Raw genomic sequence first — 16,577 nt, forward strand, 5'->3', positions numbered from 1 at the left:
ATTACTGGCCTTACATAATGAACCGCTGGCTAAGCTTGGCAGTGTCACGGCGAGGCATGACTTGGGCAGCTTATCTCATCTTGTTGAGCATGCTACCGTCAAGCAATTAGTGTAGGCGCTGGGACATATCGGCACCGGCACTGCGGCTCTCAAATGACAATGTCCCGGAAATGAGCATCTGAATTTCAAACTTGGCCGCGCATGGTGGTGATTTAAAACAGCATGTTCGCACTGCGCCCGTGGGGGGTTCTTCTCGGTTTAGTGGCGTTCCTGTTTTGCATATCGCTCAAAATAGAGTGTTTTTTTTTCTTTCTTTTTTTAAGCGTCATAATACATGTAATTTTTCCATGCGGCAATAAGAATTAAGTGTGATTCAGCGGAGTTATAACACCCACGTACGTCACCGGGGCATCAGGTGCTCGGAAAACATTATTCAAGTTGCATAATTACTCGCTGTTTCGTTGCCTCTATCGATGCCTTTCTTCATCATTAGTGCAGAAATATTTTGAGGAGAGATGCGTGATGAGTGCATGCAGTTCAATTCCTCACTTTCCAAATACGTGCCTGGTCAATACTGAGTGGAGCTGTGCACGTGCAAACACGGGAGAAAGACCTCAGGTTGGGACACAAACATGAGGTACAGTATTTCCCTGCATTGAAAGTCTTGTACTGTAAACACAGGCAGAAGTATTCTAACCCTCACAGTGACAGACACATGCTATTTCAGTCCTATTGGTGTCTAAAGGCCTTTCTACCTCTATTGTATTACTTTGAAGGCCTGAGTCTCACCCGGAGCACATGGCTACTTAATATGCATAACAAAAGTACATACCTCAGCTCCTGATTACAGCGGTTGTCTTCTACCAGAGTGCTGACTCTGCTCTAAAGGCTTACATCGAAGCACAACAAAGGTAATTCTTTTCTTGCAACAAGAAATTGCAACAGGCACAGGGCCTCCTCAGTGAGTGTAGGGCTGAAACAACTAATCGATTAATCGACAACTATTGAAATAGTCAACATCTATTTTAGTAATCGATTTATTAGTTCTTTAGTAAACACAGACTCAAATAGAGCAAAAATGACATGAAAATTGTGTATGTTTTATGAAAACCTACTTTGTTTTAAAAGTTAGGGTCTGTAGTGTTTTGTACATTGAAAATGTCAAAAAATATCTGTCTGTGTCTCATCCAATCAGAAGCAGAATTAGCACTAAGAGCCTCCTAAAACACTCACTTTAAGTTTACTCCATCAAGATGTCGTCAAGTGATGCAGATTTAGGGTTATGTATTAAAAAAATAAAAATAAAAATACAATTTTCATACATCATTCACAGCCAGCCGATTAATTGTGAACATAATTGGTAGATTCATCGATTACCAAATAATCGTTTGCAGCCCTAAATGATAAGCAGTTGTGGCTGTTAGCACTAGCTGCGTTGTGATTAGCCTATTTACTTATTCTGGAATCAAGACAGAAGGCTTAACCTTCAACTGGACATGTTTTAATATAAAGTACATAGTAGCCGATGTTTCGAGAATCATCCAATTCTCTTCTTCAAGAGCCAAAGCTGTATAGTCCGATGCAAGATTAGATGGTGACGTACTCCAGCACAACAGCTGTTCTTTCTTTGTCTGGGAAGAACCCATCATGCACGTCAGGAGACACCTCTGATGAAGACGGAAGTGGAATTCCCAGTCCGTCGAAACGTGTATAGCATTTGAACAAAAACGTCTTGTTATACCTCGTATCTTTCTAAAAGAACCTTTGAAGGTGTTATAGATTGCACAGTCACCAGGCAAAACTTGCCAAATTCTGATTAAATTCCAACAAAGATTGACCTCAATTATCCAGGTAGATACAACACAGAAGGCTTAATCTTCAACTGAACATCCATCATAGTTACCGACGTTGGATGATTCTCGAAATGTATGAATGTATATATATATAAACGTGTCCAGTTGAAGATTAAGCCTTCTGTGCTGTATGCCTCAATGACAGGTCAATCTGTATATGGAATCAAGGTTATGAGTGCACTACAGAGATGGTATGGCCGTTCAGCACGAGCCAATAGGATAAATAGTGATTGAAATTGGTGCTCAAGAGACTGAGTGATGATACTTTACAATGCTTTTAGACTGATTTAGACTGTTCGGCAAATATTTCTACAGATCTGGCACATTTACACTGATGCTTGACTGATGTCCCAACTACCGACCTCTCTCATATTTGCACATGCATAGCTCACCTCAACACTGACCTAGCACATATTTCGATAGTGAGGAATTGAACAATTGAGAAATAAATAAAATAAATGATGATATACTCCACGGCTAAAACAATAATACTGAGTCTAAAATTAACTACTATCTCTCTGCTGTTTGAAAAATCTTGCAACAACTAAGGAAAACATCTTGAGTGGGTAATTCTTGATATAAATATAGTAAGATAAAGAAAAACAAAGTTCTGTGCTTTCTGTGCTTATCCAATCTAATTTTGCCATCAATAATTTGCATATTCCCATCACTCAAAAGCATAGCATTTGAGGAGACCCCTAATTACCCCGATTGAAAGAAAATCACATCTGCAGGAGATAACTTCAAAGTCATCTCTTGAAGTAGCGAGATCACTGATAGTGTTTTTATCTACACATCTAGGAAGTTCCAGCTCATTGCTTGAGTAACCGTTGCAATGCTGACAATCCCCACTTTGATGTTTAATCCGCTCAAGCACACTTATTAAGACAAGGCATGATGAAAACTTATGTAAGGGCCAGTTTGGTCACACCGCAGGTCCTTCCCAAGTCCGTAATAACAACCCACAGCGCTACGTCCCAGGAGCTGTCATTTATGTAATAGGCAGAAATTATACAGTCTTCATGCGGTTTGACCCTGTGGTCCAAACCGGCATGTGTCGCTGAATTGGTAAGCAGTTTTATTTTTTGCTGATGGCGGTGGAGATAGCTTGGTAAACAATGCGTGTGCTCATCCAGGACCATACTTAACGGTGGGCCCCATAATCTACTTAAACGCCATACGGATTAACAGCTGGGGCGGACGCGGATCAAAGGCATCTGTTTTATCCCAGTAAAATGATGTAACTTTAAGACCAAAATTTGTGGTGGGTCTTATAAACCTGCTTTTAACCATCGTAGCATTGTTTCATCCTTTATAACTAAAAGATTCTGTGATTGGAAAGAACATGTTCATCATCATCAACAACTGTGTTGTTCTTTGTCTCATTGTGACGTGTAAGAGTCCTCTGCAGCAGTACGATTTATCAATAATTTAAAAATATTAGCGATTATTTTTAATGCCCATCTATTACATAATCGAAGCCGGGACATGCAGATTGAAGCACGTTCTGCTGTAGGAGAAATAACCAGATGGATTCCTCAAAACTTTCTGAACAAAGCAAAATACTACTCCGTGTATTGTTTTGATGAGGGAACAATGTAACCACATGGTTGAGGACATTGCTGCAAGTCACAGAAGCTTCTTCTTAGCTCTTTTGGTCAGAAAGGACACTTTTACCCAAACTGGAGCGGTCTATAAAAGACTCAGGCTCCTCCCAGGAAGACCTGAGTTAGTCCTTTGATAAGGTGAAGACAGCTCAAAGAAGCAAAAGACAGGGCAGACAGTAAACAGAGCCTAGAAGGAAAGGAGTAGCCATCCTGTATGTAGCAGGAGTAGGAGAGAAGTTGCAGTTTGCAGTTTCCATTGTATTTCAAACACTTTGAGACAGAATTTAGTCCATCCTAAAGACACTGAGCATCTACAGGGGCAGAACAAAGACTTGCTAGTTGAGTGATACTGCAGACAACTTGAGTAGGGATGTTTGTCAGTTTTGGTTCCCTCCTCCTGGGAGGAGTTTGAGTCTTATATAGACCACTCCAGTTTGGGTCAAAGTGTCTTTCTGACCAACTGAGCTATGAAGACGCTTCTGTGACGAGAAGCTTTACCAAACTTTACCAAAACCCAGTCCAGTCGATGATTTAGATTTTCTACGACACATGGCTAAAACCTAAAAAAAAAGGTTGACTGTGCCTCATATATGACAGTACATATCCCCTTTAAATCCTTTTAATGCATTGACTAAGCCATACATTTATTTAATCTGTCTTGCCAGTTCATTTGAGAGTTCAATTGGGGCAACTTCGCCATCACATCTCATTTCACTTCGTGACACAAAAATGTAAAATATATTTTTCTTCCCGAGTTCAGCACCAAAGCGTTATTACTGGTTGGTTAATGGGAATGAAAGCCCCAAGTGAAAAGATTGGATTAAGTTCAACTGCAGGGCTCACTGTGTTATTAATCATAGTGACATACAATTATACTGTAGAAGCTAAACCTCTACAACATGCACGTGCATTGCAATGGCAAAGGGAACAGGACTCAATGGCGGATCTGATCCATACAGAAGGTGCAACATTAAGTAGCATGGTTAAATAACACCCTGGTTTAAGTATATCGGCATGAAGGAAATATTAAAGACTTGCGATCCAAGCTTCTTTTGCACTGTGTAGTTGGTGGAGGTAAGTTGCATCATATAATCTTAAACCAATCCCGGAGGTGCAAAACGCTGAAAAACTTGCCCCCGGCTAAAATCCAAATGCTTGCAGCCATGTACCAAAACTATAACGCTCTAGTTCAGGAGCTGGAGGCAACGATCTTTACCAGATTTTGTTAACAGTATTGTGCAAAATGTAAAGTTTTAAGGAAAGGTGTAACAATAAACTTCAAGAGAATAATGATGCACAGTGGAACATATATGTTATATAAGGGCCAAAATGCCAAAATCCATAATATTGATATACACACAAAGATGAACAGTTGTGTCTGTTTTACATTGAGGCCATTATTAAAGTTTCCGGAAATCTTCATAAACATTTAACAGCCTCCCCTCTTACTAAGACAATTTCTTGGATGGATTGTCGTCTGTGTGTTCCATTATTTTAGAAGAACACGCCTAAAGACATTGGCCAGAGTGAAGTTTGCATATTAAAACACCAGGTTATGTTCAGACTGGGCAATCATTTCAATTTGACTTTGTTCTCGAAGGTTCTCCCCTTCCTCCGGTTTGTCGTTGCTGCACATTCTCAATCATCTGACACTGTTTTGCATAAAGAAGTTCCAGAACTTAACATTTTGTCAAATTTGTGCCCCCATACTACTGTTCAGATCCGGGCTACTAAAGTGATTACGCCATGCAAATGTTCTCAAAATACTGAACCTAGGACGTGCCGAGTTCCCCTGCTGCTCCTTGATACTGACATTTGGAGGTGTTTCTTAGTGGAGCACACTCTGCTTCTACCACCGCGGCCCTTAGGTGGCCGGCGGCTGTGAGAAATTGCTGAGTAGTTTAAATATGCACTTAGAGACATTCAGGTCTGGCCAACAAAAGCCGAGGAAATGGAGTGGAATTGCTTTTAGGGAGAGCAGTACTACTTTAATATTCAGAGGCCCCAAAACCAGGGATTAAAGGGAAAAACAAACAACAACCCAACACAAAAAAAACTGTTCTGGGTTTTCTGTTGGCTCACAGAAACACATTGAAAGGACACACTGTAATAAAGAGCTTTGTGACGTCTTTGTTTTCGGGAGGTGAAAACCACATCAAAACCAGTGACCGAAAGAGTCCAGTTTGAAGTCTGGTTGGAAGAAGTCCAGGCAGTGCGCTGAGCTGCATTGGGTCTCGGCACACAGAGGGCTGTCCATCTGCCGCGTCAAAGTCTCTCCACTGTCTCCCGCGGGCCATTATTCAGATCACACTCGCCAAGATGAAAGCCCAAGTAACTTTGATAACTCGCAACAGGACCAAAAGGGCTTTGGAAATCTGCACAGAATAGGGAAATATCTCAGAGAGCCCATGGTCCCGAAGATTTGCACATCAAAGATTTTTTTTCTTTTTTTTTTTTTTGACCGATCTTTTGTATGCCATTCTAAAATATGCATTGTCTACGCTGGGAATCTTGGCGCATTCGAGTGTGTCTTGTCAACGGGAGACGGCAAACACATTGGGAAGTTGTCGACATGTGAAAACAATCGTCGGGCCAGTCAAGAAAACAACATTCTGCGGGGAAAAAAAACGTACGCTCATATTTATAGGAAAACATACATGCCAAAGAGTTTGTGCTGGATACCGCAATACTCCACAACTGGCAGTATTGGTTTGTCTATTTGTGTTAGTTACATTCCTTTCCAAAGCGTAATCCCTGCACTCGTCAAAATTGGGTCAACATTTAGGCACACTAATCCGGGACTGTCTGCAGAAAATAAATGGATCAGCATTCAAATTTCAGATATCTTGTAAGCACGGACGCCAACACTACGCAACGACCAAGACTTTGCAATTAAAGACTGTCAATATTTGTACAGAAATATGTGTATAGGTTCACGGCATGAACAATCAATTTGTGATTAATTGCAAACTTAATATCTACCTGGCCCTTTCTTTCTGTATTCTTGAAAAGCACACATGATGCTAACAACACTGTTCTCCCCTCTCGCCGCAGCATCATGTGTCAAAAATTGATTTGAAAATCCTCCATGGTCCCGGGCTGAACAGAGGGGATTATTGTGCTGATTGTACTAATGCTATGTCCCTGCACTCCTCCTCCGCCTCCTCCCACTCCAATTCATCCCATCAGAGGCGGCCTGTTCTCTTTCTGTGTAAGCATTCAGCCGCCAACATGCATTCCGGTACTTTTTTTTTCTTGTTCGCTTTTGTCCTAAAGTAACTTTCGGAGCGCCCGGTGAGTCAGATGAGGACACGGCTGGACAATGCACTGCTGGCGAAGCAAAACGCCGAGCAGGATAGATGTGAAGCGGGAGCAGAGGCTGAGGCTGAGGCTCGGGGACCCTTCAGACGGGAGAGCAGGGGCGATGTAGCGTTTTAGAAAACCTGGAGTGGCAGAGAAGAGTTCGTTTGTGCAGCAGATAAGGATGATGGTGGTTCAGGCACTGTATCTACCACTTGAGTTTCCAAGCTTGGAAAAGTGAAAGCTATCCAAGTGGGCTTGCAGTAAAAGGACGCCAATGTTTCACTCCGTCTAGAGAGCTTCATCATGGCAGTTTTTGATAACCAGGTGGAGATATGGGCCACAGTCCGTACAAACTGCACAACTGGAGCATATCGTTCATTGGTTGGTCAGAGAGATGAAACTATGGCAGGCCTGGATCTCGTCCCGGATTTTCTACTGTAAGAAAGCAAAAAAAAAAGTTCAGCTGGTGGAAATATAGAAGTCCCCCGGGGAGTAGACATCCCAAATGATGTTGCTACGTTGCCCTCCGTCCGGCAACCCCGAGATTGATTTGTTTCTGCGGCGTTTTACACCGCCCGCTTTGAAAAACAGCCAGGGATATATCGCTCATAAGATCGCCTTACCCGAGCTTGCATACTGTCCGCGGGAATGAATACGTGCACAGAGTTTCCATCATTGAAAGTGACAAGCAGGAAATGGTGATCACAGCTCGCTTGTGTATACGCAGAGGAAGGGGCGGAAGCAAACGCCATGTCTTTGCCATATGTTTGCGTGTACCTCCACAGATCGACAGCGCTTTTAATCTTTCATTGACCTACAGCATCAGTGTGATACGTGCATTATGCAAGGAAAGCACATACGCTAATTACCCGCATGCAAATGACTTGTCTTCGTTCCTTCAAATATTCAAGCTTTCTTTTTTCATTTTTGAAGCGTTTTGTAATCATGTCTCGTTTGTGTGATGCTGAAAGTTTTATCAAAAGAATGCAGGCTTGCTACTTAGAGGAAAATAGCAGGATTTTGTTAAACTCGACTCAAGCTAAGAGTTCTGAGACAAAACTTTGTATTTGACTTTATAAGACTTCAAAGAGGATTTTGGATAAGCTCCCGGACCAAAGTATTTGTTTATGCAGGATTTAGAACATTTGGTTTGCAAATTTGTATATTTATTGCAGATTTTGAAGATTCCCAGTTGTGTGTTTGGCGGGTGGATCAAAGTTGCTTTATGATTGTATAGTATCATGGACTTTGTGGACTGGTGTGAGCTCAACCACCTGTGCTTGAACACCAGTAAGGCGAAAGAGATGGTGATCGACTTCAGGAGGAAGCCACTACCACACACACAGCTGAACATCCAGGGGGAGGACATTGAGGAGGTGGACAGTTTCAAGTATCTGGGTGTTCACCTCAGCAATAAACTGGACTGGTCCCACAACACCAACACCTGTACAAGAAGGGCCAAAGTCGCCTCCACCTTCTGAGGAGACTGAGGTCCTTCGGTGTGAGCAGGCCTCTGCTCAGGACTTTTTATGACTCTGTGGTGGCCTCTGCTCTCCACTACGCTGCTGTGTGCTGGGCCCCAAGCAGCACAGAGCGGGACAAGAACAGACTGAGCAAGCTGGTCAGGAGGGCCAGCTCCGTCCTGGGCTGCCCCCTGGACTCTGTGGAGGAGGTGAGGGACAGAAGGGTATAATTCAGGCTCACCTCCATCATGGACACAACCTCCCACTCACTGCACAGGACTGTATAGGAGCTGAGCAGCTCTTTCAGTGGCAGACTGAGACACCCTCAGTGCAAGAAGGAGCAGGTCCTTCATCCCCACTGCTGTCAGACTGAACAACAAGACTGTAAAGTAACATGTGCAATAATCCCTTTGAAAAACTACGTGCAATAATGTATCAGCACCACTTTATTCCCTGTACCAGCATCACTTACTGACAAACTGCACTAGGACTGCAAACTTTGGACCTCGATATTCTACATTTTATAATAGTTCTACTTTTTATCCTATTTTTGTTTATTCTTATTTCCTTCCTTCCTAAGATTTTTGCTTTTACTTATTGTACATAAGATACCGCTTTTTTCTACTATTTAACTGTTTGCACATTTCCTGTCTGTTTTGCACAACCTGAGTGATCTTATTGAATGCTGAATGTAACAAGTGAATTTCTCCATTGTGATCTTGGAAATTGTTGTGTGAATTTAATTCTGTCTTTGTTTAGGCTGGCCTTGACATCTGCCAAAGGGACGACCGATGAAAATGAGCTTTTTTTGGCAACTCGGGCACATTTACATTGTGTAATGTAAATTCCTATGCACTGTCCCTTTCCAAATAAACAAAACATCAAGTTAAACACAGTGTCCAGGTTAATTTGGCCTCTGCAGTGCATTGATTCACATCAACTACAGATTTGACTTATATATGCCTTTCCTTATGGTTCAGGCTCATTCTAAATGTTATAGAGATATCTGGTTTTAATGCTATATTGATGACAAATAAAATAATACAATGTCATGATTCCATATTTGAGTTTAAGGATTATTGTGAGAACAAACATTTCAATTTTATGATTATTTAAGGTAATTGGAACTCAAAGTAAACATGACCTGTTTAAAATTCTTATTTTCACGTTTAACTCTACTACATCTCACTGCTCTCGTATATGAGAGTTCATGCATATTTTCTTTCTAAATGTAAACATAATGTTAATTTGTCATAAAGTCAGATCAAAGTAAGGCACATATACCTGTGCCTTGTCTTTCACTTCTAAAGAACAATGCTAGCCGTGGAAATACCCTGTAAACGCGTTCTTTTATTGTGTGACCTGTGCATTGACTGGAGTGTAAATAATGTGATAAAGTTGCATCAATATATAAAAGCATCCACCGTCAGAGTTCAAAAGTTGAATCTTCAATAATGCAGGATAAAACAACTCCGCTTTTGACTGAATTGACACAAAGCTAGAAGATTGGAGCTACATTGTGTCTAACCCTCCGGTGGATTTTGTGCACAAGATTAGTATGCCTGGATCTGATCCAAATTAAGCGCACACTTCTGTGGTATCTTTATATATATGATGCTCCTGGGCGCAGCTCAAGTGCAAAATCACCCCTCCCGTAAAGCCAGCGGCGAGGCAAAGTGCGTTGTCAAAGTGTGCATAATCGACCCAGAGGAGCACGCAAAAGTCGTGTCATTATGGCTTTAATAAACGATTGTCAATTACAGGGACTTCTGCCTGACATTATCCGGCTCATCCTTAAGGCCATGGAGCAGAGGAGGACTCCAAAAAGCAATTATAAAGTTAACTATTGTGGCATGAAAAGGGCTCCAAGACACGCAGCGGAAACGTTATTGCTTTCAGTGAGTTGCGTTGTGGCGACAGAAGGATGGCAAAGGTTTGAGTTCACTTGCTGGCGTCATCCAAAAAAGGGGTGACTGCCAAAAGAAGGTCTCAGGTTTTGTCGATCGATTTGAAGAAGTGATGTGACTGGTGAGATACGCGCCCCAGGGTCGCCATTCTTCAAAGTTTGAAAAAGTTACAATTTGAGTCAAAGCGAAAAATTTGTGTCTGACTTTGTGTGTGGAGTTGGCACGCTCTCCCTGTGTCTGAGTGGGTTTCTTTATAACATTTGAAAGGAAGTATTGCGATTCTATGAGAATTGCCATCTCAGAGAGGAAGAATCGAGATGCAAGCATGTCGAAGTAACCCCCGAGCTGCCTGTTGCCATGGGAATAATCTGTGTGTCAGATTAACTCCTGCGATGGCCTCGTACGGCGAAGGGTCTGCGAGGTTAAGAGTGGTTAAATCTTCACATCTGATGGCGCCTTGTAAATGAGTGCGAGCAGATTGAAGACTGCGGCGCACGAACGAACACCAAATCAATTTGTAGCTCCACAGCTGGTTGTGTAAGGCAGCCGCAGATGTTCGGGATATGTGTCAATATTTACTCTTAATGGAGTTTGTGGGTCTGGCATTTTGAGGGAAAAAAGGAGCAAAGAAACCAGAGCATCCACTTTGAATATGTTTAAAATCGATACTGAATATTGATTTATAGATTAAGATCCAGCATGCAATGTTTTCAAAATGTTGAATGATCCAACAGGCGATATCAGCAGCTCTCCAGCCGTGTCTTGATAGCTCCCAAAAGGCCATGTACATTTCTACATGTGCTTGAAAAGTCACATTTTTGATACATTTTCTGACTGCTCTGAACATGTTGAACAATTCAAGTAATTTCCTTTGACTGTGTTGAAATAGAATCTTGGCAACTAACTCTGCAGCGTGAACTCCTCCTAAATTGCATGGTTATGCAAGTTTATTTGAAGCACAAGTAGCTCTCTGATGGTTTTTTTTTTTGTACACAAAAGTAACTCACTGGGTAAAAAGGTTTTGGATTGATCTAACCCCTTCAAATAAAGGCATTTTTGAATATGTAAATAGGGAATTTATAATGCAGGAAGAGTGCATTGGTTCATCTTCACTTTCATAAATATTTTGTCTTGTTTGAAACATGAAAAGATCCATCCACATTTGACTATTTTTGTTTAAAAAGAAACTTGTGGGATTGGGGATTGTTTAGCTCAGACAGAAAGGGATGGATCAATATTCTGCCAGTGTTGCAGCTCTCCAGACAGACCTTGGTCTGACTTGTCCTAAGGTCACTCTTTACAGGCCTGTCTCTCAGAATCTGGCCAAAGACTTTGGCAATTCTATTCAGTCAGCTTCATACGTTTAGATGATGATTTCTTTTCTTTTCAAATAATTAGTCTTGCAATTTGGAGACAGATGCAGAAAATGTGCCCTTTATTCTGAAAACACAAATGTCTATATATGTTCGGTTTTGCTTTATTTGCTTGTTCCGATACTATCCCGAGCTTGCTGTAAGTGCAGTGGTTCAGCCCCATACTGTTTTCTCCAGCTGACTCCTCAAGTCTTTTGCCATGGGCATGGCTGTAGCCAGGGGCACCAGTGAAGGAGCTTATACAGTCGGCGATATTACACCCCCCGGGGTCAGCGACATCCCAGTAGCCCCGCACAAAGAGCCCAGCTTATGGAATCAGATACAACGTGCAGCATGACAAATCGCTCGCCGACAGTTCCCCCACCCATGCTCAAAGTTCTGCGCATTTTTTAAACCCCCGCCGCGCAGGCCACACATCCAATTTGTCAGGTTGAAACTGGGCTTGAAAAATGGCTGTGTTTTCGCCACGGAGCCATGGGGGTCTCTGGCCTCAGTTAATCGTGCCGCGACCGGTGATAAACAAGAGTGATCGGCAAAGCAAACAAGATGAATTATGAATGTGCCTTTAATTATGTTGCTTACTGTGATCGGGAGAGGTAATTAGATAGACATCATTTATCAGGTATTTTGTCAGCAGCGCCAGAGCCTCGAATGACCCCCGGCCTGTGCAGCAGCGAGGGTTCAATTCGAAAATTGCCTTCAGAGCACGTTTTCCAAAGCAAAAAGCAATTTTATTCAACTTTCTTTGACACACCTTGCACCTTCTCCTGGCAACAATAGCTTGACTTCTCAGAAATGATTAGACAGAGTGCATAGGCATGTTCGAAATGACAAATTAAATCAAGCTTTCGTTCCTCATTAACTGGTGCATACAAAACAACATAATAACATGTTATTTTGATCTAGCAATGGGCATGTTTTATGAACATTTAACTGAACGCATCTGCTCAAATAAAAGCTATACTTTAGTGAGCCCCTGTGCCATGGAGCAGTTTTATTCAGTTACCGATTGGCCATTTCTGTCCATTTAAATAAACGTGTCCATAAAAATCTTGGAAAGGCGCATCTAAACATTTCCTGGATTTGATTCAGACCTTAAGCCTGTGGGTTTCGAGGAAGTCAGGCTGAATGTGCGGCTAAGCGGCTGAATATAGCCAAGACAGACTCAATTGGATTTGATAAGTGAAACAAATAACTGTGACCCCTCGAGAGTTCACCAGTAAACAGTTCAGCAGACTAATGCGATGAGCTGGATGGCACCTGTTGGCAAAGAGCATCTATTAAAGTGGTTTATTCACTGTGTGAGAATAAAGTCAGCGATAGCAGCTGTATGGAGAAAGGAGATTTTCCTCTGTGAGCCATTCCAGGGGAAGGGAAATTTTATTCTCCATAGGCGTAACGAGAGGGATTGTTGAGGAGATAGATATATGACAATCACACCACAACTAAACCGTGAATAAATCAGAGCTAAATAAGGACTATGAAAGGAACTATGAAAGACAAATACAAGCTGTACTGCAGAACATAGTCTTCTAACCACCAAGCCACAGTTTGAGAACCATTAAGCAAAGTATTACTCTCATATAATGCAAAAGGTCATGTAGCTAACAGCTCATGTGGGGTTGTTTCTTGTAGTGTTCCCATGTATTTGTATCTGGTACTTTAGTTAGCAGCCTATTGTAATTCATCATGTTCCCGATTAGATTTGCCATTAACCTCAAATGACCCAGACCGGGTGGACACAACAGCCTGGCTCCTCCGGGTCAATGCAGTGTCTAAGTTTGACCTCTCCTCCTTTAGTCCATCGCACCACATCTTCACTGTACATACAGCAGCAGTCAGAGGCACTGAGCACATAAAATATGAGGGGGAGTCGAAAAATCAATGTGACTGAGTGCATGTGTGCGGTCATTATACACGGGACCTATTTAGAGCATTTGAGACCAGACTGGCTGGTGAGTAGGAGTCTAGCCTAAATAAAACCACCATGCAAACGCAAATAGCCTAAATAAAAATCAACTTCGCATTCGGCGCGTCCCAAACACATGGCTCGCTGATCACGTGTTCAGAGACATCTGCCCAACACTATCACAATACACTGAACTGACAGCTTGCATTGTCTCGGAGGTGATTAAGTGGGCTACGGGCTTAAATACCGTCCAAAACACGGGAGCGCACACATATATGGAGCAGAACTTAGCGGCCTACGGGAGGGAAGCAGATACGCCTAACGATGCTGCTTTACGTACTCTTCTCCGTAGTTGTGATGGATGTGATGGATGTGGTGAATAAACACCCAACCCACCATACGCTCCACACATCCCGAAACGCGCGCTGCTTCGGTAGTGCTTGCCACTCCGAGCTCCGCATCCTCGGCTCATCACTCGTCGTGCATAATACACGCGTGTCCGGACGCGACGCACGCTACAAGTAAACAGGCGCGCTCTCCGCGTCCAAATGCATTTTCGGATGGAAGCGAGGACGTGTTTTGCGCGCAGTGGATTGGATATTCACCCCGTCATCGCACCAAACTCCCCGCACTGAACATAAGCAGGAGTGACAGAAGTTGAAAGCGTCACAGCAAATCGTTCCCAACTCACATTCATTCATATTGATAAAGGTAAAATAAAAAAAAATAAAAAAGACAGACAGAAGCGGAGCATGTGAAGAATCGTGTTGTTGTGAGAAGAGTGAAACCCCCCACTCATAGCGAGGAGGAGGAGGAGGAGTGTCTTTACCGCGAGACTGGAAGAAAGTTAGAAGAGTCAGGGCTTTACCTTATGATGGCTGTGTCGCCCTGGCGGATGGTGATGTTGTCCGTGGTTCGCTGCATATCCACGCTCCGGACGGGGAATCCTGTGGGAATAAGACACAGCAGTCTAAAAAATGAAGCCTGCAACTGCTTCCAGCACGATTTGCGCCCGACTTGCATCTTCTGGTACATGCGCGCGCTTTCGTGAAGCTGGTAAATCCCAAATTGTGTAGACGAACAATAAAAAGATGCAGTTCGTAAAAAAAAAAAAAGAAGAAGAAGTCCTGCCAGTTATCCCAAGCCAAAGAAATCCAAAGCAACAGTTCCGATAGTGATGTGTGTAGGAGAAGTTTGCGCGGCACCACAGCCAACAGCCTTCGCCTCTTGTGCTGCCCAGTGCTCTCCGCGTAAAAAAAAAAAGAGAAGCAGCGCACACAGTAGCAGCGATGGGGAGAGAGAGGCAGGCTTCTGTTTCGAGTCTATGGGAAAAATCGCCCCCCTCCCTTCACACAGCCACAGCACACTCGCAGCACCTCTCTCTCTCGCTCTCTCTCTCTCTCTGCTCAGATTATCCTGCCTCTGACTGTGATGCGCCCCTTATTGGTTGTCAGGACAACAGCACCCACCTGAGGTCCCTTTCTGCAAGACACAGCCGGCCAGGACAGAGATGGAAACAAAATTATACCTTTGGAACAAAACAGTCCTGGGGATTTTTTGAGCAAATGTGTTTAAAGATTTTGCTCCACAATAGGGGTCACGAACCGAGGGCTACTACTGCGAAAGCCTTAAGGTGTTTGAGGGCTAACACTATCATCCCAGCTTGGAAGTTACACTGTTTAATTGTGGAGTAAGAACCACGTCATATCACAAAATCTCGAGATGTAAGACCAGAAATGACTGTGTTTGTTATAAATCAAGTACAATAAAATTGACTATTTTGAGTCTTAGACAGTGTTGGGCAAGTTACTTTAAAATGGTTTTATTTTCTATATTAGTAGTTACCGTTTTAAAAATGTAATATGTTTGTATAGGGGAGACCGGGTATGGTTGTAACACGTTTTGCTTCAGCACCTGTAACTCACTGAATTTTTGAGCTAGAGCTCCCAAACTTTTATACAAAGTATCCACATGTGTTTACTACAGATGGCACCGATTCAAACCTCTGCAAGAACATCACAGACCTCGTGAGTTGATGTCAAATACATGGTGGTCCTTTGTAACACATGATGGGGTAAGTTGTAACAGTTAGACAAAATAAATAAAAACAGAGGCACATCACGTGATATCCTTCCAATAGAGGTTTATTTCAATAAAACAACAGTCCAGAACAATGTCTCTCTCTCTTTAACCTATGCTTACTTCACGTTCAGTCCGGCCATATTACAGGTCTACAATCTGAGTCAAATAATCAGCCAACACTTCCTCCTGCACCTCAGTGAAAACCCTGTTGATGCTCCAGTAACCTACACCGGGAAGATCACTGCACCTGCTCAGTTTTACATGGCAGATCCCATGTGCCTTTGCAACTGATCTGACCTGCCCTTCTTTCTGACCTCATCATAAACATTATCCAGCACAAATCTGTCAGTCTTTCTTTTCCTCTGTCTAGGCATTCTGTAAAAGTATTCCAATCAAGTAAGTGTTATTACTTGATTGGAAAACAAGCACAATATTGTTGAAAATGTTGTGCTTGTTTATATTTGGACTTGTTTGGGACAGTAGGATTCACACCAACTGAACACCCTGTCACTGTCTGGGGGTCATGGACGATGTTCGGTCTTAGTCTCTTCTCATGTCTTTGTGTTTCTTTCTGTTAATGACACAAGCTTTTCATTGTCATGCTTTTGTTGCTTTTTATAGAGTTATTGTTGCTTTTTTGGCTCTTTTTTTAAATCATGTTTTTTTCTTTGTATTTTCATCCTCGCTATTTTGACGCTTTGTTCAAGAAGCTTTTAGATTTGGGTAACGCCATTCTATTTTCAACATATGAACTGTGACAAAAGTAATTCAGATGTAGATATTGAAGTAATGACACAAGTTCCTTATGAGATTGACTTTCTGAACATGGGCATGTCAAGTATACCCTGACATTCATCTATCTGTCCTTGATTCACATATTTCCATTTCTTACTCTTTATGTTGTGACAGACAACATAAAGAGTTCAATTTGTTTAACCCTGTTTTCTCATTGCATTTACATTTTTTACATTCTACTGAGGACCGCTCAAGTACAGTTGACCATGACCACGGGACTCCATGGTGAAGCTGCTGCCTTGTGCTAAGTCATACACTGAATAAGAGCTGAAGGTTTTCTGTTTT

At 42.4% G+C, this 16,577-nt stretch overlaps 1 protein-coding gene across 1 annotated transcript in view; it reads right to left on the reverse strand.

The window, feature by feature from the left end:
* lsamp (limbic system associated membrane protein) overlaps window positions 1–14,646 on the reverse strand; it is a 261,006-nt gene extending 246,360 nt beyond the window's left edge. The window contains exon 1 of the mRNA XM_079558444.1: window positions 14,284–14,646. Coding sequence (XP_079414570.1) covers window positions 14,284–14,450 — 167 coding nt within the window. The 5' untranslated portion in view covers window positions 14,451–14,646. The remainder of the gene's footprint in view (window positions 1–14,283) is intronic.
* Window positions 14,647–16,577: the final 1,931 nt, after the last annotated feature.

This window comes from Gobius niger, assembly GCF_951799975.1.
Source record: "Gobius niger genome assembly, chromosome: 1".
Classification (NCBI taxonomy): Eukaryota; Metazoa; Chordata; class Actinopteri; order Gobiiformes; family Gobiidae; genus Gobius; species Gobius niger.